The 27,929-nt window shown below is 34.0% G+C and overlaps 1 protein-coding gene across 4 annotated transcripts in view; it reads right to left on the reverse strand.

The window, feature by feature from the left end:
- The window catches only part of FNBP1L (formin binding protein 1 like), a 117,257-nt gene that overhangs the window by 32,836 nt on the left and 56,492 nt on the right, over positions 1-27,929 (reverse strand). For all 4 annotated transcript variants that reach the window (XM_051993322.1, XM_051993324.1, XM_051993323.1 and 1 more), the window contains exons 2-4: positions 12,156-12,271; positions 2,040-2,093; positions 293-440 (exon numbers count right to left, since the gene is read on the reverse strand). In XM_051993322.1, coding sequence (XP_051849282.1) covers positions 293-440; positions 2,040-2,093; positions 12,156-12,271 — 318 coding nt within the window. The remainder of the gene's footprint in view (positions 1-292; positions 441-2,039; positions 2,094-12,155; positions 12,272-27,929) is intronic.

Consider the following 27,929-nt stretch of genomic DNA (forward strand, 5'->3'; position numbering starts at 1 on the left):
GTTGGTTAATGAATTTTATCAAAACAGGGAAAGAGATTGCTAGTCAAGTGACATTTTTTGCTATTAAAAATAAATTTTAAAGTTATCAATTGGTATAATTTCAGAAAAAGGATTACTATTTGAAATTAAAAAGGAATGTACAAATTAGGCAAGCAAAATTCTCTTGCAATAATGATACCATTAAAAATTCTATGATAAGAGAAATTATTCTATGCTGAAAAATATATTAAAGTTAAAGCATATATTTCTCAATTACATTTTGAATTATATAGATATGAAATACAGTAATTACCATTTTTCTTTCTGTTTTCAGATCATGAGAATACCTCATTAATTCACCATATACTCTGTGTCCCATTTCTTCTGCTACTACTTCTCGTTGTCCAGCATAGTCATTTAATTCATTAAGGATGTTAAAAAAGGCTACACAGGAGGTAAACCTGTCAAAAACAAATGTAAAATACAGACTTTTTTCTCATTTATTGAGGAAGTCTTTAGTGAAGTCTAAATAGAATATGGGATGATGACAAAAGTCAATATATTCAACTTAATTATGGTTAAACGCTTGCAAACTTAAAATGATAGATCCTACACTAAGTTTTTAAATGGACATATAGTTCCATACCTCTTGAAGCAATCTTAATTTATAAATAAGAGGATATCTGGTGTGGAAAATAAAGAAAAATACTACCTGTAGACCCTTTTAGAAAACTGGTATTGCTTAAGATGTCAAATTACTGGCCTGACCTTGGGAATGAACTTGGGTTCCTAGGCTTGGAAGCTGAACTTGTTGCAGAGATGATGTGCTTGCGCCAAGGTGGAACCTGCCAATCATACCACTCAAGTGCATCCCGATGAGTGATTTACAGGACAACTTTTGTATCAGCTCTGGACACAGCTGCCTGTTTGCCTGCCCACCTCCTGAAGGGAAGTAAGGTGCCATTATGGTTGGCACTAAAAGGGGGGATAAAGGGGGCAAAAATAAGGGTAAAAGAATGTGTGTGGAGGGAAAGAGAGAAACAGAGAGTCATCGAATTAAAATACATTGTGAAATATTGCCAATATGGTGGTCTGAGAGTTCAGAAATTCATAACAAACCTGATCTAAGAATCCTGACTTCTAATGTCAGGTAGTTCTAATATTAACATATTGATAATACGTGTGTGTGGGTGTGTGTGGAGGGGGGGAGAGAGAGAGAGAAAGAGAGACAGAGACAGAAAGAGAGACAGATAGAAAGAGAGCTTTTGAGCTGTTTTCTAAAGGGATTTCTGGATTATGTACATTTCATGTATGCATTTGAATTTACAATTAAATATATATCTATCTATTGTATGTCTAAGTTATTTGTGCATAAGACTTTTCTATCTCTTCCAAGTGCCTAGAACACTGTAACGAAAACAGTAAGCACTTAATAAAAGTTTGCTATGCAGATGACCCTGACAAAAAGACAATAATGGACTTGTAGTTTCTTTTATTCAGTTCAGGAAATTATAATTAGTCTAAAAACTGTTTTTTCTTCCTTCTATTTAGTCAACAGAATCTTTTCTCCATCACAAAAAGCAAAGCAAAAATCACTAAATAAGGAGTGTAAAAATACAAAAATGAAATTAATTTTTTAATACTGTTGGAAAGTATAATGTAAAGTTACTATAAACAAAAGGCAAAAGACAAATCATTTCAAATAGTTTTTTTTTAAATAGCTAATCCTTCTTTTCATTAAGAAATCTTATACATTCTTTAGTAAACATCATGAAGTAATAGTCTTTATGTCTATCCTAGTTTCTAAGGTATTAATCATAATAGCTGGGCTTTTTTTTTTTTCACAGCAGATTCAAGGATTAACTAATTTACTGATAATATCAAAGGTTCTACAACATCATAATCAAAAGAACTGGCAATCTGTAAGAAGTTCATGATGAGTTTATTAATAAATATTTTTGTTAGAGTTAGTTGTATAATTGCTTAATGACATCATGTCATTAGGCAAGTAAATTAGGTAAGTGTTCTATAAATAGACACCAAAAATGTGTATACTTTACCTAGGCTCTTCATCTTTAGAAGAACGCTTAGGGCAATATTTCTTAACCAAATTCCTAAACAGAGAGAAAGATATAAAGAACATTATATAAATGTTATTAATTGAATAAAATACTGTAAAAATGTTCAATTCGCTGATATATAAGGATCAGTAATGGTGCATATTTTACTTCAGGGTAAATTCAGTAAATTCAGTTTTTTCTTTAGTTTTACTTCTAATAATAACTTCAATAACCATCCCTCCCTCTGTCAATTCTCATACGTATTAATATATAGTTAGGAAAACAGAAAGATAATTTGAAAACAATTCTTAACGAAACAAAGCAAATAGTGAAACACTTCTAATTTTTATTCTAAAGCATATAATAATCCCTACTGAATAGCATTAAAAAATTTTTTTCTGTTACATAAGAATATAGGCATGGAAATGAAGGACAAAAAAACTTGGGCAACTCTGTAAGTCCATATACTTCAAAGAAATAGTACCATCTTTAACAAATCAGTAACTTTTCATGTAAACCAAAGCCAAAATTTTTATAGACAGGTGAGCTGATGTTTTCTCAGTAATAAAGGTGAAAACATTTCAATGTTATGCTTTGCAACTGCTCTTACTAAAAGAAACAATGACTCATTAAACTTTTCTCTTTTTAAACTAAAACATCTTAGTTCCAATAACTTGCCAATCTAAGTAAATTCTTTCTTGGTTTCAAGAATTCCAAAATTTAGCATTCATATTGTGGCTTCGGTTTATTATTTCAGTGAAGTAATGAAAAATTTGCTCATCTCTTAACTGCATCAAGAACCTTGACCCTTTCCTACCATTCCCTACACCAAGAAGATCATCTTTCCTGTGAAACCGTGCTACTCTCAGTCATTTTTTAAAAAATTTGTTACTGTTACTTTAAAAAATAATATCCCTATTCAATAAAACTGTCCTAAGTCCTTATTTGTTTGAAACAAAACGAAAATCCTCTCAAAATACTGATCAAAGATCACTTTTTTGATAACGAATTGCCCTATTAACCATATCTGAATCTGCTAATGATAGCAAACACAATTGTATAACAGGAAATGTCAACTCTTTTTTTTTTTTCCTTAAAGACCTGTATTCATTGTTTGGAACTTTTAACTTATTTTCCCACCTAGATCATGGTTTTGTACATAGACATACACAACACACACATATGTGCATACACACAAAGTGGTCAATGTTAATGTTAACCACAGTGATTCTATGTTAATCCATAAAAACCTATTTAGCCAAATAAATTATATTACACTGGTCATAAAAGAAGCTTCCTCCCTTTTCTACAGTGTATCAAGAACAAAACTTTGATACAGGCCAACCATTATTTTTGTGTTGTCTTCTTCAGTAATTCTTATCTCTAATATCCTATCACACTATTCTAAGTCTTTCCTCTCTACTTCAATTAGGCCTTTAATACTCCTGTAAATATTTCATGTGCTAGTATTTTCTACTTCCTTTCCCCAGAAATGTTAACCTTAGTTACTTTTAGGGTAAATGATCTAACCAGACTTTGGAGGAAAATGATATTGAAATAAATTCAAGCCACAGAAACTTAAGATTAGAAAGGAGTTTTAGAGATCATTTCATTCAATTTCTCACCCATGGAAAAAAAATATCTTCTGCAATATACCTGACAAGTAGCATCAAGCCTTTGCTTGAATACTTCTATGACCAGAAAGTCATTCTCAAAGGAAAAACTATTTCGCTATTTAATTAATGTTCTGAAGCAAATTTAATGTGCTTCTTTATATGGAAGAAAAAGTCTGTGGAATCATGTAGAATAAAGGTAATCCCTCCTATGTTTTATCATTCTTAAAGTATCTCCACATAGTTATTAAATATTTCACCTAAATCTCCTCTTTTCCAGGTTCTTCAAAGTTTCTTCAACTTTCATTATACATCATTTTCAGACACAATGGAATTGAATGTTCTACTAGCAACTGTCCTTTTTGTTACATATTCACTCTCTCCTTTCCTTCTAGCTTCTAAATATTCTTAGTTCTTCCAAATTCTAAAATATAAAAAATTATTCCATTGGCCCTTCTACCCCAACCAATTATCTTTACCTATCTTTTATGTACAAAATTTCTGAAAGTTATTGATATACAACACAATACCTCCATTTCATAATCAAAAGGGATAGCTAAGTAGTGTCACAGATAATTTTCTTAGTCTGGAATTAGGTAAACGTCAATTCATACACAGCCTAATACACTTACTAGCTTGGTAATCACAGGCAAACCCTTTAACTGCTAGTTGCTTCAATTTCCTCTTCTGTAAAAGGGGAATAATAATTAATAGGGATTACTTTCCAGGGTTGTTGTAAAATATTAATTGTAAAACACTCAGCACAATTTTTGGCACATGTTAAGCACAACATAAATATCAGTTATAGGGGCTGAGCCAAGATGGCAGAGTAGATAGGACTTTGCCCGAATTCTTCCTGGCTTCCCTCAGAATCAACACCAGATCAAGCTCTGAAAGGATTTGGAATGATAGAATCCACAAACATTTGGAGTGTAACAAATTTCTAGAAAGGACTTCAGGAAAGGTCTGTCTCAATTGAGTGGGGGTATATGGCCCAGCACAGGCAGGCCCAGGGTAGAGAGGCCCATTCCAGAATAGAGTGGGAGGCTCTTAGCCAAAATATGGCAGTGCTGGCTACTCTGTCCTAGTTCGCAAAGCCAGTGGATCAGCAAACTAACTGTGAGACTCCTATACAACTATAGAAGGCAAATAGTGAGTAGCCCTTGAATCCCTGCATAACAGGGGGAACTCGGCCAAGCCCACCCAGCACAGTGGGAAAGCCTGCAGCACTACCAGCTCCAGTGCAGTAAGTAGCCCCTGTGGCCCTAGAGGAAGCCTGGGACAATCTGCCCTAGGAGCAGATCTCAACCTTTAAAAATGAGCAAAAAGCAAAAAGAAATCTGACCATTCATAGCTATTATGGAGTCGGAAGAACAGAACTCAAATCCTGGAGACATTAAAGGCAAAAAGCCTTCAGATGAAATCTCAAAGAGGGATATGAACTGATCTCAAAAGACTCTATTGGAAAAATTTTAAAAAGATCTTAGAAGAGACGTATAAGAAAAATGGAGAAATGAAATAAATACATTGGGTGAAATGGAAAACAAATATCCTGAAGAAAACAACTTCTTAAAAAATAGATTTGGCAAAATGGAAAAAGAAAACAACTCCTTGAAAAACAAAATTGGTAAAACGGAAAAATATCCAATAAACAAAACAATCCTTTAAAAGAACAATTGGCCAAATGCAAAAGTTTTAAAAAGCTAACTAAACAAAATAATTAACTGAAAAAAAAACCTCAACAACTCATAAATATTAGCTATTATTATTATTATTATTATTATTATTATTATTAATTCTCATCTATAGGCAGCCACTAAGAGGAGTAGAAGTAGTGAATAGAATAGAAAACTTGGAAATCAGAAAAAGTTCAAAACTTACCTCAGACATTGACTAGGTGCATAATTTTGGGCATATGACAACCTCTTGGCCTTAATTTTTTCATATGTAAAATCAGAGTAACAACAGCCCCTATCTCTTAGGATTATTATAAAGATCAAATGAGTTATGAGCATATAAAAGCTAGCTATTGTAATGAAAACATGGCTTCTCTCCCCACCACTCTACTGAAATTGTTCTCCAAAAGGACATCAAAAGCCTATCACGTACCACCGTCAGTGGTCTCTTTATATCTTCGTTTTCGTACTATGTTTGACATTGTTCAACATACCTCTTCTTAGCACCACCTTTTTCTGGTTCTGTTCCACCTCTTTCTGATTTTTCTGTGTTTCTTCTTGAATTCTTAGAGTGAATATTTCTTTAGCACTCTCTTCTATCTATACTTTTTTCCTTGGAAAATTTCAATCACCCATGTGGAATAAATTATCATCTCTACATAAATAAGTTCCAAATCTAAATCTCCAGACTTGAACTAGCTAAAGCAACAAATACCCCGGAGGAGAAGGCATATGACAGGCAAATCAAACCAGCAAGCCTTCTGCCCAACCCGAAGAACAGGGAAATTGCCACTAGCCCTATTTTGGGCCCCGTTATGAAGAAGAGCTACAATTACAGAGAAGAGGAACATTTTCTTTTCCACCATTCACTAGCACTAATAGTAACTGCAAATAAACTTAAGAGCTGAAGGAGGGGCAGCACTGCCCAGACCCCCAGTCTTCCTTCTGGCTCTGCCCCCACAGTTATCATCTGGGAAAGCAACTCCTGTGGAGAAAGGGCCAGACATCTCTACCAACTGCTGACACTCCTAATGTAATCATGTCAGTCTAGATGAAGAAAGTAGCAAACTTTTCTTTGAGAAAGTAGAGGTAGCATGCACTAGAATCTAAAGTCAAGTAATTACCCTTTCCCTTCAGATTCTGATGAATGTAATCCAGAACCCACAGCCCAAAAGCCTTAGGAACAGCACTGTTCTGGCCTTTGCATTAGGCCCAGGTCCCACAACCATCATTAAAGGGACCAACCACTGAGGAAAAGGGATCTAACCTCCTTGATACTACTAAAATCACCTACTCAGCAACTGCTATCTACAGAGGTTAAATTCAAGAAATGTGGAAAAAGCAGCACTCCTAGACTTCTCCATGCTTTGAAACCAAGCCTCACAGACATCATCCAAGGAAGCAAATGCTTGCAAATTAGATTTTTATAAAGCTTGATATTTTCTATTTTTATTCATCTGTCTAGTTTTTATTTCTTGAATTATGGCTTTGTGAAAGGCCAGATTCTGTCCTCAATATACTTTGGGGTATGGTGGTCAGCCCTACTTGATGCTACCCTAGAAGTACTGAGGATTTTTGCCAACCCTTTCCCTGGGCATATCACCCCCTGCCAAATACCTCAATCTTTGAAATTCCACACCTTGAATCTTTAAAGATCCTCCTCTGGAATTTCAGGAACCTGAGAGTCCCGTCAACTATACTACCATAACATACTGATTTACTAGTAATTGATGGCTACTGCTTGAGGCTTTCAAGGTCTCTATCCTGGGGTTTTCTTAGGAAAGCTTTCCACTTTCACAACTTATTGGCACAGAGCCCTGGCAAATTATAAAGTAGACAGGGTATGGGGCTTTTACCTCTTCTAGAGTAAAAGAAGTCACCATAATTTCTGGTTGGATTTCTTGATCAGAATTCAGCATGATGCTAACTTTACAGTTTTTTTGGAATAGGTATGAAGGAGTTAGATAGTTTGCCTTATATTTAGGTCATCTTGGCAGAAAATCACATCCTTTGATTTAGTTATAACTTCCTCTAGTTGTCTAGTTTCAATCATAATAATATCATGATTGAAATGATTTAGTTCCTCAGATAAATTATTACTAAGTCCCTAGATAAAGAGCTCATATTTTATACCACCAAAAGTTATTATCAATATAAACCTTTTTATTTTCTACCACTCAATCACTGTCCTTTCAGGAGTGGAAGGGGAAACACACAACACTAAACATTCCTTTGTATTTCTCATTTAATTGAAAAATACTTTTTTAAAATAGAAAAAATATATAACTAAGTTTATTTGGTTTGGGTTTATAGCATGCGAAACAGAGTAAACAGCATGTATTTCTCAAGTATTTGTGCTAAATGCAGCATGATGGAGAGAAAAGAGTTCAAGATTTGAAGTCACTAAGGTCTGAATTCAAATACCAGGTGGAACCTTGGAAACTTTATTTAAGGTCTCTGACCTCAGTTACTTCACTTATAAAATGAGGGTAATAGACTTGATAACCCCTAAAATTGCTGCCAAATCTAAATCTATGATTCTATTTAATATTAGAAATAAAATACAATCAAATGACTTTTGGTATTTTATCATATAAACTTGTAAAAAATCTATGAGCCAATTAAATTTAGGTTATGCCATATGAAATTTGAGTACTTCAATATGAAAACAAGGTGCCATATTGAATAGAAATTAATATGAAAGTTGGTAGAACTGATACAGAATTCTTCTTTATGACCTCTAATTACAACCTTCTCCTTTTTAAATTTGATTTTTGTAATCCTAGCCACTGCTAAAATCTAAATCAGTAAATTGTACTAAGAGAGTAGAATGTAAGGTCCTTAAGGACAGAGACTTGTTTCAAACAAGCATAGTAGATGGCATATAGTAGGTTTTCATTAAATCCTCTTTAAATTTAATCACATTGAATTAAAAAGGCAGTATGAAGCTCTGAAGAAGACTAAAGACTTCAGTTCTGGTATAAAATTCATTCAAAAATTATTTTGATTGAGACAATTCACTTTACCTTTTTAGGAATCAATTTTCTCATCTATTAAGTGAGAAGATTGGACAAAATAGTCTTTCTAGATTTTTGTTTTCTAGCTCTGTGCTTCTACAGAATACAGAGTCAAAATGCACATGCAAAAACTATCTTGCAATAGGAATACTATAAATTATGTAGAAACAAAACAAATGTTTTTCACCCCTTTCTCACTGGAGGGGGTAGGAGGAAAGTGAGTTAGAATGAGAATATGAACAGTTATTCATTACTATGATCAAAGTTTTTATTCTTTCAAAGATGTTTGTATCTGTATCTCTCTCTCTCTCTCTCTCTCCTTCTCTACCCTCTCTTTCTCTGTACATATATATATATATATATAAATACATACACACACATACACATACATACATATATACATATACCTATATATGTATACATACAAACACCTTCACATCTCACACCCAATTGATACAAAGTTCCCAGGTTTCTCAGAAATCACTTCTTCATCATTTGTAGCAGCACAACAATATTTATATTTCATCCCCAGTTGGAGTTCCTGCAGAATGGTGCTGGACTCAACCACTATCAGCTAGTTGCAAAGTTCTATAGTTGGAAACTTCAGAGTGATAACACTTGATGCTTTCTTTTCATCTGGGATTCCTGCCCTGGTTATTCCTCAATAAGCTTAAGATTGGATGAGAAGCTAGAAGTGAAACCCAGATCTGCTCCAAAGTTTAACCCATACCAGTACTTCTGCTTCTAAATATATTCCTTGCTCAAAGTAACAGGATAGAGCCCAAAAGTACCCTTCATTTTAAGTACAGGGCATCTCCTTAATAAGTCCTGGATCTGTGACCCTATACTGAGCAAGGAATGATTAAAAAAGGAAATTTGGCTAAACAGCCAAATGAAAAGTTACTATACTCTCTCTATATATAAAAGTTTAGAGCTCTCTAGACTGAATCTGGGAACTCTTCTTGCCCTTGTGAAGAGTTCTTACTTATACTCAAATGTTCTACATGGTGCAATTCTAGATAGACTGTCCTTATTGTTCACAGCCCTCACTGTCTTCCTATGCCAAGGTGGGCTGGAAAAAATACTCATTGTGATTCTTTTTTCTTGTATTTCCTGATCAAGATTTAATCTGGTGTATTTGCTAAATCTGAAAGAGATGTAGATGGAAAGAGAGATAGAGAACTTTCTTTCCTGCTATTCTATCATCTTGGCTCTGCCTCTAAAAATATTTATTCTCAATAAAGTAAGGTTATTGAATTGTTTCTCATTTAAGTGAGAGTGTCCATTTTATATAATTATAAAATATGTGCAAAAATACATACATATATTTCTTTGAGCTTACTTGATTTCTTAATATTTATAAGTTCATTCTTTGATCTTATTTCATATAAGTCAATAGTGGAAAAATATTTAATATTCATATCAGGTTATAGCCTCAGTGATAAATTCCAGAAGATTTATTTGAAGTGGAGAGAAAATGCTGATGATCAACTCTAAAGAAAACTATTCTTAAGTGTAAGACACTGCAGAGATTACATGAACAGATTTAAAAAAGATAAAAGAGCTGGAATTCCAAGTAGTACATTCCATCCATTGCCTCTCAAGGAAACAAATGTTAAGTTAAATGCTGGTAATAATAACTACAGTAGCAAGTAAAAAGGCATCTTAAGGGAAAAAAGAACACATGACTATAAAGTCACATATTGTCTTCCAAATCCCTGTCTTTTCTTCCACATAGCTGAGGAAAATTTTGTCGGCAAAAATTAAAAAGAAAAAACATATTTACATCATCTGACTCCAACATGTATAACATTGTTTAAAAAAAGAGAAAGAAAACAAGAAAAAATTATCTTTAAAACAGCTCCAATCAGAGAACCTATTCCAAATCCCAGTTCTGTCTCTGTGATTTTGAATATGTCATTTAACCTCCCCAGACCTCAGTTTTCTCATCTATAAAAAGAAGGGACTAGACTAGATGGTCTCTGGTGTTCCTTACAGCTCTAAATATTATATCATTATATTTCTATGATTCCATGAACTACTGAAAGAGTTTCTAAAATGAAAAATGGATACAATGAAATAAAATTTCCCATTTAGTATTCTATCTCTTAGAAAGGAACTGAAGATGGCCTATTACCCTGTTATAGTGAGCTGAGTTTTATACCTCTCCAAAAAACAGCAGAACTCTCCTCAATGGGAGAAAGCGAATAAAAATAAGCAATAACTTAAAAGGTAAAGGGACATTCAAAAGTGTTGACTTTAAACTTGTCTGCTGCAAATATGGTTGCCAATATTTGCAATTTTTTTTATTATTATTATAACTTTTTATTGACGGAACCCATGTAATTTTTTTTACAACTTTATCCCTTGCACTTATTTTTGTTCTGACTTTTCCCCTCCCTCCCTTCACCCCCTCCCTCAGATGGCAAGCAGTCCTATACATGTTGACTATGTCACTGTAATATTTGCAATTCTTATTAGATAAAGGATAGTAGGATAAAGCTAGCAGAAGGTTTGAATTGGAGAATTCTGAGCTGTGAGACCGGTAAAGCTGATCAGGTATCCAGTAGCAATATGGTGAGCCCCCAGAAGCAGAGAGCCACCAGCCCACCTTAAAAATCAAACTAGCCCAGGATGAAAAAACAGAGCAACCTTCCATACAAATCAGCATCAAAATTAAACCAATAAGTATACTATCAGCTTAGGAAAGATAGAAAAAATTAATGGTGAGAACTATAGAGAATACACTGGACAATAACACCAAGATACAGAAAGATAGGGAAAGGCTAGAAAAATGAACCAAAGTTTTGAAAATAGAATGTAATGAAGACAAATAAGAAATCCTAAATGAGATGTTAAAAATCAATTTTGTAAATAGAGGATGTGTACTTTCTCCACTAACTATAGATGATAGGAAAAAAAATTCAGGCATTGTAGTGTACAAGATTGATGAGTCAAAAATATAACATGGAAGGAACAAAAAAACTAACAAGGCCTTAAATTGCATTAATAAAGGAATAGTCACCAGAACAAGGTTAAGTCATAGACTAGACTATGGGTAACTCATATGTAGAGTATTATATTCAGTTCTAGGTATGACACCTCAAGAATAATATTGCTAAATTTGAGTGCATCCAGAAAGGAAACCAGGATAGTGGGTGGAACAAAAATCAAGCCAAAAACTCATTTGGATGAAAATATTTAGGTTGAATTAAAAGAAGACTTAGACGGTATATGACAGTTGTTTTCAAGTATCTGAAAGGCTGTAATAAAAAAGAGACTAAATTTTTTCTGCTTAGCCCCAGAGGAAAAAAATTGGAACAATGTATGAAAATGGAGAGAAGAAAAGAAAAAAAAAGGATTTTGGATTGATATAAGGAAAAACTTTCTAACAGTCACTGCTGTTCCAAATTAGAATGAAGTTGCTTTGAGTACTATGGAGTTCATCATCCCTGGAGATTTTCAAACAGAAGATGGATGACCCACTTGATTTATCGGTGATGTTGAAGAGATTTCTGCTTGGATTTCAGTTGCATTTGACAACATCTAAGATATCCTCCAATTTCAAGATTATATTTTTTAAAATTCTTTGATGTTTAATAACAAAAAAGAAAAATGTCCATTCAATTTAGTAAGCCTAAACAAGTAGAGGGTAAAGTCATACTGACATGAAAAGTACAAATGATGTTATATAAATTAAAAACATAAGCTTCCTCCTCTGATTATACACTTATATGCCAATTATCTATTAAAAATAATAATTATTAATTAGTTGTGAACTTTTAATAGATAAAAAGAAAATTAACTTACCTCAACTGTTTCGCATAGTTCTGTTCAATTTCTATCCTCTCTTTAACAAATTTTGCATATCTTTCCAAGAAGTCAATCCCCCACTGTGTATGCTTGTCCAGATTATCAAATTGATCCTATAAAATAAGAAAAAAAGGTATTAAAACTCTGAACATTTATTCACAAATATTTAAGTTTTGATAAAAGATCATCAATTTTGAGTGGTCATCTAGTCCAACCTACTCATTTTCTAAGTACAGAAACAAATACAGAAAAATGTGATTATTTTCCTAAGGAAACATAAATATTAATTATTAGTCAATTAATGTTAATTAAGTAGGATCAAGCATCAAAATCAAGACTTTTGATCCTAAATTCACTTATTTCACTTCCTGTTTTGTGATTTTTAAGGAGTTATTTTCCTTTTCCATTCCACAAATTCTGTTTTTCAAGGAGTTGTTTTCTTTTTCTATTTTAGCAACTCTATTTTTTAAGTAGTTATATATGCTTCCATTTCACTAAGTCTATTTTGTAGTGAATTTTCCTCAGATAATTTCTGTGTTTTCTTTTCCAAATCCTCTTATAAGTTCTCATTTCTTTTCTTCATTTTTCTTTCAACTCTCTTTTAAGATCTTTTATAATTTCTTCTAGGAGAGCCTTGTGTGATGGGGATCAACTTATATCACCCTTTGGGGCTTCTTCTGGAGCCAATCTGCTTTTAATATCTTCAGAGTCTGAAATCTGTTCTTCTCCACCAGGCCACCCTGGGTCTGTGCTCAGTCTGCCTGCGTTTAGCCTGCCTCCTTCCATGCCCAATTGAAACAGACCTTTTCTGGAGAGCTTTGAAATTATCTTCTGCTGCTAATTTGTTATACTCCCAATATTTGTGGGTTCTGCCAGGCCAGAACTAATTCAGAGATTGGATTTGATAATTAGTGTGAAGGTCATTACACTGGTCAGGTCAGAAAGAAACGGGTATCCTCTTTGCCATCTTGGCTCCGTCCCCTCCTGTTTTGTGATTAAATGTATTTACCCAATTATTTGGTATAGGAGATAGCGAAACTACATTTTTGATACTTAAATATTCATGCTCACTCTCTCTCTCATTTTTCTCCCTATCTCTTTCATCATTTTCATTTCTTAATATATACCTTCCTCAACTCCTGTAATTTTAAAAAAATTTTAAAAGAGAAGTGGAAAAAAACAGTCCAGTAAAACTAACCAATACAACAACTGAGTCTGATATATCCCTAATATTCCAAGTTCTGAAAAGATGGAAGAAATGTGCATTTTCTCACCTGTACTTAGAAACTAATCTGAATCACACACAGATTTAACATTATGATATTTATAAAGCAAAATAAAGAGCTTTAAAATATACTGCAACATATAACAATATAAAAATCTTAAAATGATGATTCAATATGTGATATGTACAGCACAGGTTTTTTTTTTTTTTTTTTTTTTTTTTTAACTTGTCTGGGTTATTAAGTGAACAACAAAATAAATTATTTTTGTTTTGGATAATAATAGTAGTGTTTTGTATATGTAATTCCATTGTATCCTCACAATAGCCCTTTAAGTTAGATTCAAAAATTAAATCAGAAAAAAAAATGAGGTTATGGGATATTAACTACATTGGCCCAGGATCACAGATCTATGAAGTGTGTGAGTTATGATTTGGAGTCAGGAAAATCTAAATCCAAGGCCAACATCCTATCAAATCACCTAAATACCAAAAAAGAAATGTCAAACAAAACACAGAACATGGAATAATAATAAATGACAAAAATTTGTCTTGAATCTTCCTTCCTAAAAAAGTTTTTTCCTTTACAGAGAACTCAACATAGGTGGGTCCCATCTTTTATATATATCCAGGCCAATTTCAATATTAACATACCAAAAAAATCTATGGCACAGTTTGGAAAAAATGGGAGCAGGGAGAGTGAAATCTTTTCAGGGGGACTGAGAAACAATGGACAAAATAAATGGGTAATTCCCAAATATAACTGCTTCACATAAATATGTCTATTTTTTTCAATGGAAACAAAATTAAAATTAAAATCATCACAAGTAAACCTGGTAATCTGACATACTGACTAAAACTGACAATACAAACTGAATGAATGTAGGAATATTATTTAATTCAGTATACACAAAGGAAGTAAAATCTCAATGTGGATAAAGTTCCCACTATCCCATCAGTCGCAAAGGAGTCACCTTACTTGCTGTAATTCAATGCAAAGTTTTTAGGATCCAAATTACATAATTTTTACAAAAAAGTGCTATCACAGTAACATTTTTCAATGTCATTCATTGTATTAAATGCAGTTTAAGTTTATTCTTAAAAAAATAACTATTTAAAAACATAGCTCCAGGTTAGTAATAAAAATTCATTTAAATATTTCAATGTTAAAAGTTTTAAATTCAACTGAATTGCCTTATTTATGTATTGTCAGATCATGCAACTAACAAGAAGGGGATTGTTTATAGCAAGGATGATTCAATATTAAGAAAACAAAATTATCTTGTAATAAAACCACCTAAAACCACTCTTTACTAATGAAGGAAAATATTTGTGACAAAATACAATATTCTTTTGGTATAAAACTCCTACAAAGCATAGACATAGAATGATCTTTTTAAAAATATATAAGTAGATGCTTCCTAAAGCCAACAATGTTTTCAATGGGAAACACAAGTTTTCCTAATAAAGTAGTAAAACAAACAAAAGTAAAACCAAATAGTAAAAACAAGTACAAAACAGTAAAACAAAAAAGTAGTAAAACAAACAAACAAAAATAAACAAAGAAACAAGATGCAATAGCTTCATTAAAGTCAGAACCACAGATTCATTAATGTAGGATTGTAAGGATCTACCATCTAGTCTAATGTTCCTCATTTTACAGGTAAGGAAATTGGAGTCCAAAGAAACTTAAGTGACTTGTCTAAGATTAAGCGCATGCGCACACACACTGCATAAAATATCAGTACAACAAAATAATAACAAAAAACTAGAATAAATAATAGAATGGAAGATCTCATTTAAAATAACTACAATATTAAAAATACCTGTAAGTCAGTCTACCAAGACATACTTAAATCCACAAAATAAATTTTAAAAATGAGTGGTGTTCATGGCTCAAGACAGGTTCTTATGAATATAAAAATTGTGATATCTAAAATCTAAATAGTTTTCATTTATGTCTTCTATTTCTTATATAGTTATTCCCCAAGATCTTTCTCCCTTCCAAAGAGTGATCCCAATATAAAACTTCTTTTAAAAGTGGGGAAGGGAGGGGAAGGATATCTGCATACCTGACTGATACAATGGAAAAGTCTGGGAAACTATCTACTGCTTAACACCTGTGTGAGTCATGCCTGATCTTTATAATTTTGTTACATTTACTTTTGATTGGTGGATGTACTGTTCTTTCCATTTACATTGTTATTGTCATTGCCTATATGGTTTCCTTAGAACTGCTTACTTTGCTCTAAATCAGTTCATGAGAACCTCTCTATATTTCTCTTTATTCACCCCATTTACCATTTCTTAGTACTCAATAACATTCCATTATCTTCACATACCACAATTTGTTTAGTCATTCCTCAATCAATGGATCAATACTTTGTTTCCAATTCTTAGCTATCACAAAAATGTCATTATAAATAATTTGATGTACATGGGAATGATAGTATCTAAATTAATTTACAAATTCAGTCCTAATTTACCAAACCATAGAGGGGATACTTTGTAGACCTAGTAAAAATAACATTTCATTCGAAAGGGAAAAAAAAGTCTATAATCTCAAGGGAAATAATGATTTGAAAATAAGTATAAATGAGAAAATGGTATTTTAGACTTCAAATGATATTTACAAAGCAGAAATCATTAAAACCTATTTGCTATTTCTTTAAAAATCTATATGATCTATGTGTGTATGAATGTATAACATATAATTATATTAGGTATCTCATTATATATTATGATATGATGTTGAAATGACACCAGGAAAATGTTACTCTGCAAACCAACTGATGAAAATAGCACATTGAAAGAAATTTTCTATGCAAATGATTCTTTTAATCAAATAACAAAATGTAGAAGATATATAGTGGACTTGAGCAACAGTTAAAAACATGATCTTTTCAGCAATTTGGACCCAAGGAATGCAAATTTGCATACAATCACTTGTAACAAGAAATAGGAATAAGGAGCTACAAATAATCTTTTATGTTGTTAAAAGAAGCAACTGTTTTAAAAAAAATTTTAACAACAAGTAAAAGCCAATCTTGGCAGAATTTATGACCAAACTGAGGCAGTATACTTAGTATACTTCTGTAATAAATAGTGTAAAAAACATTGGCTTTCTAAGGTCAACACACATCAAAGTTTCAGAAAAAAAAGAAAATACTAATTTTTCTTAGTGATGAATTAAAAAATAAATGAAAACTTTCAATAGAATAATGATTATATTAATAACATAACAAATTATAATAGTGATAATAATTTAAATTTTCTCTTAAAATATTTGATAAGTTTTTTATAAACTGAGTGCTTTAAACACATTAATGCAAAGTCTTCAAATTGCTACTTTGATGCAAAAAGATAGTGACTACTTATGAAAAGATCTACAAGAAATTCATGAACTATTTTTTCAAGTTTTCCAATTTTAAAAATGCCTATTATTCAAATGAAATGAAAGAAAGCAAAGGCTTGCTTAGTAATCATTAACTTATCTTCTTCATTCAGAAGCAATTCTTTTATTTCAGAGGTTTAATTGTTTCTAATTATTAATGGGTAAAGAAAACATCTTCCATCAAAAAGTATAATGCAACTGCTTTTATTGTATTCTGTACAAGAACAGTTATTACCTTTTGAACCTGAAAATCAGGTTATACCAGCTACGAGGGAATGATGGGTTCTCTGATTTATCAAACAGAGGGATAAATATTTTACTTAACTATTCCTAACATTTTTATGTTGTACAAAATGGGATTTTCTGCTGCACTTGTTATAAAGATAAAATACTGATGATAATAAAGGCTGACTTTTACATAAAACTTTTTAAATTTTGCTTTATACATTATCTCATTAGATGCTCCCAATAATCCTGTCAGGTAAGTGCTATTATTCCTTTTCTACAAAATAAGGAAATTTAAGTTGAGATAGTTAAGCGGACTATGTACTGCAACTAGCCACGTTATCGTTCTAATTCCAAGTTGACTACTCTATGTGCTACATTGCCAAGCTGCTGGGGATAGTGAGGCAGGTAACCTGGCACAGCCCTTCCTCAACTTGCATGTCATTGCATCACCTCCTGATGTCATGGTTGTCTTGCAGAACAAGAGACAAACAATCATCTCTGTGAATAAAGCTGGCCCCAAAACTGGACTTGGCCATTTGGAAAATCTCTTCCCCATTCCTCTGTCCATACAGAATATCATATTCTTACCTACAGATACTGTAAGCATTTTTTTTTCCTCCCCTGCTCCTCTGAACCCTTCCCAAGATATCTTGGAATTTACTGACTAGATTTCTTTTTTAAGGCCTATGCCTTACACCAAACCTAATCAGATTCTTATTGGCCACCCATGAATCCTGGTCAAGCCCCATTTGATCATTATTTGGGTCCAGATTGACTCAGATTGAATATAAACAACAAACATTCCACTCTGACCAGAAAGCCTGAGGATCTCCCTCTCCCAGATTCATTCATTCATTTATTCATTCATTCACTTAGATATTTTTGGACTAGGTGAAAAGGGAGATTCTTTGCCTCCATTGCTATTGAACTAAGTCAGGGAGGGAGAGAACACCAAGAGCGAATTAAGCATCATAGGACCACTAAAGAAATAGCAGTCCATGCTTGGGCCTTATCAATCAAGAGTTGAAGGACTAAAGGTTTTATATATTAATTTGTTACTAAGAATTAATTTAAGGACCTTCTTTGTACTATGCACTACTCCAAAATTTCTTTTAACTGTGGGTCACAACCCCATATGAGGCTGCTTAACAATGTGGGAGTTGCACCTTTCCCATCATGATTTAATTCTTTATGTAAAAATAAACACATCCATCTCAGTATGCAAATTTGTTCTTATCTTTAATAAATGTCAAAATTAGATGTAAATCAAAGAACTATTTTAAAATAAATTTTGTTATGATTTATTATCAGTTAAGTGTTTGATTTGGATCCCTATTTTACATACCTATATACTTAGGATCACAAAAATTTCGTTGAATGTAATTTTCATTGCATCGTGGTCTGAAAAGGATGCATTTACTATTTCTGCCTTACTGCATTTGAGTTTGAGGTTTTTATGTCCTAATATATGGTCAATTTTTGTATAGGTTCCATGAACTGCTAAAAAGAAAGTGTATTCCTTTCTGTCTCCATTACATTTTCTCCAGAGATCTATCATATCTAACTTTTCTAGTATTCTATTTACCTCTTTGACTTCTTTCTTATTTATTTTGTGGTTTGATTTATCTAATTCTGAGAGTGCAAGGTTAAGATCTCCCACTATTATAGTTTTACTGTCTATTTCTTCTTGCAGCTCTCTTAGTTTCTCTTTTAAGAATTTAGATGCTACCCCACTTGGTGCATATATGTTTAATATAGATAGTGCTTCATTATCCATGCTACCCTTTAGCAAGATATAGTGCCCTTCCTTATCTCTTTTAATTAGATCAATTTTTGCTTTAGCTTGATCTGAGATCAGGATGGCTACCCCTGCTTTTTTGACTTCACCTGAAGCAAAGTAGATTTTGCTCCAACCTTTTACCTTTAATCTGCATGTATCTCCCCGCTTCAGGTGTGTTTCCTGTAAACAACATATTGTAGGATTCTGGCTTTTAATCCATTCTGCTAACCGCTTCCTCTTTATGGGGGAGTTTACCCCGTTCACATTTATGGTTAGAATGACCAATTCTGTATTACTTGCCATCTTGTTAACCCCTGTTTATGCTTTTCTCCCTTCTTTCCCCTTTCCCCCCTTCCCAGTATTAAGCTTGTGAGCACCACTTGCTTCTCACAGCCCTCCCTTTTTAGTATCCCTCCCCCCGCCTTAGAGTTCCTCCCCCTATCTTACCCCTTTCCCTCCCAGTTTCCGTATTCCCTTCCACTTAGCTTATTCCTTCCCTTTTCACTTTTCCCTTCTCACTTTTCAATGAGGTGGGAGAAGTTTCACCACAGATTGAATATGTCTTAAGATTTTTCACTGAAAGCCAATTCTGAAGGCAGTAAGATACCCCCTATATTCATCCCCCTCCATTCTTTCTCTCAGATATAATAGGTTTCCTATGCCTCTTCCTGAGATGTACTACCCCCACTTTACCCTTTTTCTGATACAATGTCCTTTCCACATCAATTTCTAGAACAAGGTATACATGTATTCTTTACACATCTATATAGCCAAAATATAGTTCCCAAGATTAATCTTTACCTTTTTAGATTTCTCTTGAGTTCTATATTTGTAGATCAAACTTTTTGTTAAGTTCTGGCTTTTTCATCAGAAATAGATGAAATTCGCTTACTTCGTTGAATGTCCATCTTCTTCCCTGGAAAAAGATGCTCATTCTCGCTGGGTAAGTTATTTTTGGTTGCATACCAAGTTCCTTAGCCTTTCGGAATATCATATTCCAGGCCCTTCGATCTTTTAATGTGGATGCTGCCAGATCCTGGGTGATCCTTATTGTGGCTCCTTGATACTTGAATTGGGTTTTTCTAGCCGCTTGCAATATTTTTTCCTTCATCTGAGGGTTCTGGCATTTGGCCACTATATTCCTTGGTGTTTTGATTTTAGGATCCCTTTCGGTGGGTGATCGATGAATCCTTTCAATGTTTATTTTTTCCTCTGTTCCTATGACTTCTGGGCAGTTCTCTTTGATAATTTCCTGGAAAATAGCGTCCAGGCTCTTTTTTTCATCATTCTTTTCTGGGAGTCCAATGATTCTCAGATTGTCTCTCCTGGATCTGTTTTCCAGGTCTGTTGTCTTCCCCAGAAGGTATTTCACATTCTTTTCCATTGTTTGATTTTTTTGGATTTGCTTGACTGATTCTTCTTGTCTCCTCAAGTCATTCAATTCCAATTGTTCAATTCTGATTTTCAGTGAAGTACTTTCTTCACTCACTTTTTAAAAATCTTTTTCTAATTGTCCCATTGAGTTCTTTTGTTCTGTGGAATTTTTTTCCATTTCGCCAATTTTGTTTTTTAGAGAGCTATTTTCTGTTTCCAGTTCACCAATCCTATTTTTCAAGGATTTTACTTCTTTATCCACTCTCTCTTTAACTGACTTCTCCAGGCTCTTTTCCCAAGCCTCACTCTGCTTTCCCCATTTTTCTTCTAGCTCCCTTGTGAGAGCCTTTTTAATCACTTCTATGAGGTTCATCTGTGCTGAGGAACAGATGATCTCCTCCTTTGGGAATTCACCTGGGGACTGTCTGTTTTTAGTCTCCTCAGGATTTAGAGTCTGCTCTCTATCTGTATAGAAGCTGTCAAGGGTTAAAGTCCTCTTCAGTTTCTTGCTCATTCTGTCTAATAATCAAAGACAAACTAGCAAAGAAAAACAGAAAAAACTGGAGTCTTTCTTTGGGGGGGGGGGGGGGGGGGTGGGTGTGTTATCGAGCTTCCTCTACAGACTGCAGGGGGCAGCAGTGAGGCACTAGCAGGACTGTGCTGCGCCTGCGCTCTGAGATCCCAGAGCGTGCTGAGTCACTGTGGGGGTGGGAAGGGGGGGGGGGGGGGTGGCCAGGTCCCGAGAGACTCCAGCTGTTTGGGGTTGTGTTCTTCAGCCCCGGTGTTTTTAGCTTCTCTGCTGGGCTGCTGACTTGCTGCCGGAGCAAAGTATCCAGTCCTGTAGCGAAGCTCTCCCCGCAGAGACGGCTGCGATCACTCCCCACCCCCTCTCCAGTCTGCTCCTGTGCTCTCACTGCCGCTGCCCGCCGCCTGCGCCCGATCTAAAACCGCCCCAGCCCTCCAGTAAAGACAGACCTTTCTTGGCGAATCTCAAGGATGGCTTCTCTTGGTAACTATTTGTGGGTTTTTTTTTCAGTCAAGCATTAATTCAGAGGCTTGTAATGAAGTGGATAGTGAGAGAAAGCGCGGAGCTTACACAGCTGTGTGCCTCCTCTCCGCCATCTTAACCGGAAGATCATAAAAATTTCTAGAGCAAAAAGGAGTTCTCAGTTGGAAATTTTTTAGAAGCTCTGCACTATACTAAGTACTAGGGGTATAATACCAAAAACCCCATTATTTTAAAATTGATACAAAAATTCTTGCAAAAGCAAATTACAAAGAAAAAAAAAGCTGAACTTTTAGCACTCAAACAAGGAGGTTACAAGCTGCTATACATCAAAGAAAATTTAAGCAAAAAAGTATTAACAAACCACACTTAAAATATTTCTTCTGCTTAGTAAAATATTACAAAATGATAGTTGCAATTTCAGTACAAAATTAAATAATAATAGTAGTATTAATGGCTTGATCCATCCTTAGTCTCAACTCCTGTAATGTGAGATGATCACAGGAGTCAAGATTTCTTTCTTAAGGCCCATGCCTTAAACCAAACCAAACCAGATTCTTATTGGCCACCCATGAATCATAGATCAAGCCCCATTTGATCATTATTTGGGTCCAGATTGACTAAGACTGAATATATTTATTTTTTTATTAGAAAAAGGCCACTGAGGAAAAAGTAGTCTAAGATCTAACATCTTACCTCCAATCTTTCCTACTATTATAAACAACTAAGTGACTTTTACTTAATAAGGTCCTTAATGGTACTTCCTCCCTCCCCCATATAAGTCAAACAGCCCTTCTCTAGATTGTGAGTAACAAACTTACCTCCAGCTCTCCTAATCCCAGTGATTACTCACTGGTCACTTAAGTGAAAATGAAGTTACCTATTCTCATCTTCTCATCCCATGCAGAACTCAAGTCCTACTTCTCGGGGTCCAACCCTGCCTGCTCTCTCCTTCTCTTTCACCTGTATACTCAGGAACATTAAATCTTTCTATCATTACACATTCCTCCTATCTCCTAACATCAACCACAGTCTTTGCTCCCTTGGTCTTATTCACAAGCAGTTGAAACGCCAAATAAAATAAAATAAAATAAAATAAAATAAAATAAAATAAAATAAAATAAAATAAAATTGCAAATTCATGCTAAGAAGGTTCACTACAAATTCACCTTACACAATCACAGCAGCAAGGCTGTAAGGCACTTCTCTAATCAATTCACCAGTCTACTCACCAAGTGTTTTTTCACGTCAGCCAAGTATTGAAATGATTACAGTATGTCAGGCTTTGTGCTAAGTGATGAGGATTGACCTTGGGCAAATCAGAATCACCAAGCAACACCATGAAGATCTAATTTAAGATTAAAGATTTATTCCAATTGATAAATGGTCAAAGGATATGAACAGACAATTATCAGATGAAGAAATTGAAACTATTTCCAGCCATATGAAATGATGCTCCAAGTCATTATTAAACAGAGAAATGCAAATTAAGACAACTCTGAAAGACCAGTACACACCTCTCAGATTGGCTAGAGTGACAGGGAAAGATAATGCTGAATGTTGGAGGGGATGTGGGAAAACTGGGACACTGATACATTGTCAGTGGAATTGTGAATACATCCAGCCATTCTGGAAAGCAATTTGGAGCTATGCTCAAAAAGTTATCAAGCTGTGTATATACCCTTTGATCCAACAGTGTTACTGGGCTTATATCCCAAAGAGATATATTAAAGAAGGGAAAGGGAACCACATGTGCAAAAATATTTGTGGCAGCCCTAAATTGAATGGATACCCATCAATTGGAGAATGGCTGAATAAGTTGTGGTATATGAATGTTATGGAATATTATTGTTCTATAAGAAATGACCAGCAGGAAGATTTCAAAAAGGCCTGGAGAGACTTACATAAACTGATGCTGAGTGAAATGAGCAGAAGTAGGAGATCATTATATACTTCAAAAACAATGCTATACGATGATCAATTCTGATAAAAGTGGCTCTCTTCAACAATGAGATGAACTAAATCAGTTCCATTTGTTCAATAATGAATAGAACCAGCTACACCCAGTGAAAGAACTCTGGGACATGAGTGTGAACCACGACATAGCATTTCCAATCCCTCTGTTTTTGTCCACTTGCATTTTTGATTTCTTTCTCAGGTTAATTTTAGCTTATTTCAAAGTCCGATTCTTCTTGTGCAGCAAAATAACTGTATAGATATGTACACACATATTGTATTTAACATAAACTTTAACATATTTAACATATATCGGTCTACCTGCCATCTGGGGGAGGGAGTGGGGAGAAAGGGGAAAAGTTGGAACAGAAGGTTTTGCAAGGGTGCTTGCTGAAAAATTACCTATGCATATGTCTTGTAAATAAAAAGCTATAATAATAATAAAAAAAAAAAAAGAAATTACTTTAAAAACAAGATTAAAGATAAGCATGGGTTCTGGAGTTTCCTAGACTATTATTTACTACAATGAGGAAATCATAAGTCCAGATCAAAAAGACTGTCCCCCACCTCTGAAATGCTGCTTCTTTTCACTCCCACTTTACAGGATTCTTTATTTTCCTTCAAGGTACAGTTCAGGTATTGCCACACACCTAAAGATTTTCCTGAGCTTTTTAGTTTATAGTATTCTCTTTCCTCAATTTATCTCACATTTAATTTTTTTTGGAAAATAGTATAGTACAACAGAAAGAGTGCTAGACTTAAGACAGAGGTTTAAATCCTGGCTTTGTCCACAATTGAAATGGATAGTCTTAATAAATGGATGGCAGGTTTCTCCTCCCTGCCTCAGGTGTCTCAAGCAATTACAAAAGCACTTAAATTTTATTTCAGAAAGAGGAGGAGGAGAGAGAGAAGACGGGGAGAGCACACAAGCAGTTATTAAGTGCTTACTATACAGGCACCATGCCAAGCACCAAGGATACAAATACAAGAAAATAGGTCTATCCTCAAGAAGTGTGAGAAGAACAGATCTTGAAAGGAGGAAAAGATCCCTGGCAACAAGTCAGGGGTGAATTCAACAGGTTGGGCTCTTCGGATCTCAAGGCAAGGGTGTCAATGGGAATGTAGTTAGTAGTCAAGGAGATGGAAAATCCAGAGAATAACTACGGGAAAAAGTCTTATTTCTAACCACATCCTACAAGTCCTCAGAATTCTGAATTCTCAGCAGAAACACTAGGAAAGACTCTGGATCCAACTGTTATATTCTACCCAGGTTAGAAAAGGGGGAAAATTCTCTTAAGGGAATGGAACTATCCTTGGGATGATTTGGGTAGGCCCATTTCTAGTGTGTCACTTGGATAACGCAACACAAGGGAAGAAGAGAAGTCAAAAAACTTAATAAAAAGAAAGAATTATGATATACTAGGTATGCAGAAATAATTATCCAATCAACTAAATGTAGAGAAAACTAATGCGCATGCCATCAAAAGATCATCCATGGAATATGCCTCTTTCTTTATCTCTTTGTTACAAGATGATCTAGCTCTCCTTTGACAAATTAGTTCAATTTATCACAACCATTCTAACCATTTATTTCTGGCAAAGTTTTTTTTCATGATTCTCAGTATTTGTATTAGAAAGTTGTCTTATTTCAAAATGCAACTCTAAAAACTATCCTTGCTTTACTTTTGCTTTTTCTTCACCATTCTTTAGTACTGAGGTTTAAGGTTATTTCACTTGATTCACTTGCTAAGACAAGGAAAATGCTCTTAATTAAAGCTAACCTCCATCCCATATTATCCACCAACACTGGGCAAAATAAATTAAACACATTATATATTGTTCCCAGTCAACTATGCAGACAGAGCAGAAAAATAAAAGGGTCACTTATAAAGTCAGTTTCTTTATCTACTTGTTCATTTAATCTCTAATCTAATTTCGTATTTAAATGAAAGACTTTAAACATCATTTTCATGTCCTAGGATAAATTACAACTTTCCCAGCTGTCTTATTTTCTATGTGTTTTTCTAATAACTTTGAAAATGTTACCTTGCATCCAAATGAAGTCCCAAAAAGGTACTTTTGGTAAAACACCAAAGGTCACGGCTATTTAAGAAAAAGGAAAAAAAAAATTTCCTTCGCTAAAGAGCAGAACAATGTCTTTGCTGTCTCAGTTTGGATTCACTCAGTGCTCTGTCTTTCTGCCAAAGTTTCTCCAGCATTCTTGAATACCAAACTGATGCTGTTTTAGAATGTTACCCTGTTCTTCCCCCCACACACCCCAAATATAAACCAACAACTGACTTTTTAAGCCACTGAATCAAATGGCTTAAAAATGATTAAAAAAAAAAAAAAAAAACAGGCATGAAATAACTACATCTACTTACTTAGGCACCACACAGAAGTAAAAAACAATTTGTTAGTTTACTCAAGGATAGAAAGGAAAAAACATTAAAAAAGCTGACTCCAATTAAATTAGTAACTGGAAACAATAAAAAGAATAAGCCTCAGACACAGGACACCCAAATAGCAGTCTTTTCTCTGATAGTAGTGGCAACATGACCCTGGGCATATCGTTTCATCTCTCCAAATAATTCTCTAAGGATATAAGCTGCAGGGTAGTTATTGATCTGCATAGATAAAGTAATCAGTAGATCAAAGATCTACAGCAAGTAGGAATCTTACAAGCCCTCTAGTTCATCCTCCTGATTTTACAGGTGAAGAATTTGGGCCCAGGAAAGGTAAGGGGCTTGCCCAAATCATCACCAGTAGGAAGTACCAAGAGAAGATCTGAATGAAAGAGGTCTAAATTTGGAACCAGAACTTGTTCTTTTTTTTTTTTTTCTTTATTAAGGCTTTTTATTTTTCAAAACATTTGGGTAAACAATTCTTCAACATTAATTAGCCTTTGCAAAACCTTGTGTTCCAATTTTCTCCTTCTACCCCCATGCTCTGCCCTAGATAATAAGTAGTTCAATGTATGTTAAACATGGAAAAATGTTAAATCCAATATATTTATACATATTTATATAATTATCATGCTGCACAAAAAAAAAGTCAAATCAAACCAGTGGGGGGGGGAGGGTAGGTGCCCTCTATTTTGCCTCTTTGCATTTCTTTTTTCCTTATTTCAGTGAAGGAGTGCTGGAGATAGCTATAAACTTCTGTTGTTTAAAAAAAATAGCTTACATTTACATGGTATTAATAACTCAATGTTTGTCTTTATTTTTCAAGTGTACGGTTGTTTTAAGGTGAAGTCACATGTGATGCTATATCAAAGGTTCTACTGCTTAGTAATACAAGGAACTTCTAAGAGAAGTTTGTTAGATATCTGGTTAACTACAAATTCTCTGAAAGTGGTTATTTCAAAACCCACTCAGCAAATTATCTAATATTTACTAAGTGCATAATGAATATGATCTATAGCTTTCTTGCTTTACAGGCACATGGGATAGATTAGGGTTTAAAACCTGATTAGTGAAACTTGCTATTGAGATGAAATCTCTTGGGATTATAAACTGTTATTGTGTTGAGTTTTGATGTGGAAATGATTATCTGATGAATTATTAGTATGTACCATTTGAGAGCTGAATTGGCTAAAGTAGAATTGTTATTACATGATTAGTTGTCAAACTGTGCTCTCAAGTTGAGGTCTTGAAGGATCAGTTTTGATGCTATTATAATTATGCCCCTGTTTTTTCCTCTTATAGAAATTTCTATAATCAAGAGTATAAGTGGTCAATAGAGCCATAAGCACAGATCAAGTATGTAATATTCTGCTGGTTTTGATCTGAAAATATATTGTTCTTTTATCTTATAATTAAGTAAATGAGTATTTGGCCTGATCATCTATCTGCTGCTACATGCATGTGTCTGTAGGAAGTAAGGTCCTTTAAGTTCCTTATTTTATTAATTATTGAAACTAAAGCTGAATAAAATATTTGGGAGTCTACCTGCCAAGGGAAAGTCAGGAATTATTTAAGCAAAATTACAAACAAGTTTCCACACAAATAAAGTCAGACTTAAATAATTGGAAAAATATTAAGTGCTCTTGGATAGGCCAAGCGAATATAGTAAAGATGACAATGCTCCCTAAACTAATCTATTTATTTAGTGCTATACCAATCAGACTTCCAAGAAAATATTTTAATGATCTAGAAAAAATAACAACAAAATTCATATGGAACAATAAAAAGTCGAGAATCTCAAGGGAATTAATGAAAAAAAATCAAATGAAGGTGGTCTAGCTGTACCTGATCTAAAATTATATTATAAAGCAGCAGTCACCAAAACCATTTGGTATTGGCTAAGAAATAGATTAGTTGATCAGTGGAAAAGGTTAGGTTCACAAGACAGAGTAGTCAACTATAGCAATCTAGTGTTTGACAAACCCAAAGATTCTAACTTTTGGGATAAGAATTCATTATTTGATAAAAACTGCTGGGATAATTGGAAATTAGTATGGCAGAAATTAGGCATGGACCCATACTTAACACTGTATACCAAGATAAGATCAAAATGGGTCCATGACCTAGGCATAAAGAACGAGATTATAAATAAATTAGAGGAACATAGGATAGTTTATCTCTCAGACTTGTGGAGGAGAAAGAAATTTGTGACCAAAGATGAACTAGAGACCATTACTGATCACAAAATAGAAAATTTTGATTACATCAAATTAAAAAGCCTTTGTACAAACAGAACGAATGCAAACAAGATTAGAAGGGAAGCAACAAACTGGGAAAACATCTTTACAGTTAAAGGTTCTGATAAAGGCCTCATTTCCAAAATATATAGAGAACTGACCTTAATTT

Source organism: Antechinus flavipes, chromosome 4 (genome assembly GCF_016432865.1).
Source record: "Antechinus flavipes isolate AdamAnt ecotype Samford, QLD, Australia chromosome 4, AdamAnt_v2, whole genome shotgun sequence".
Lineage (NCBI taxonomy): Eukaryota > Metazoa > Chordata > Mammalia > Dasyuromorphia > Dasyuridae > Antechinus > Antechinus flavipes.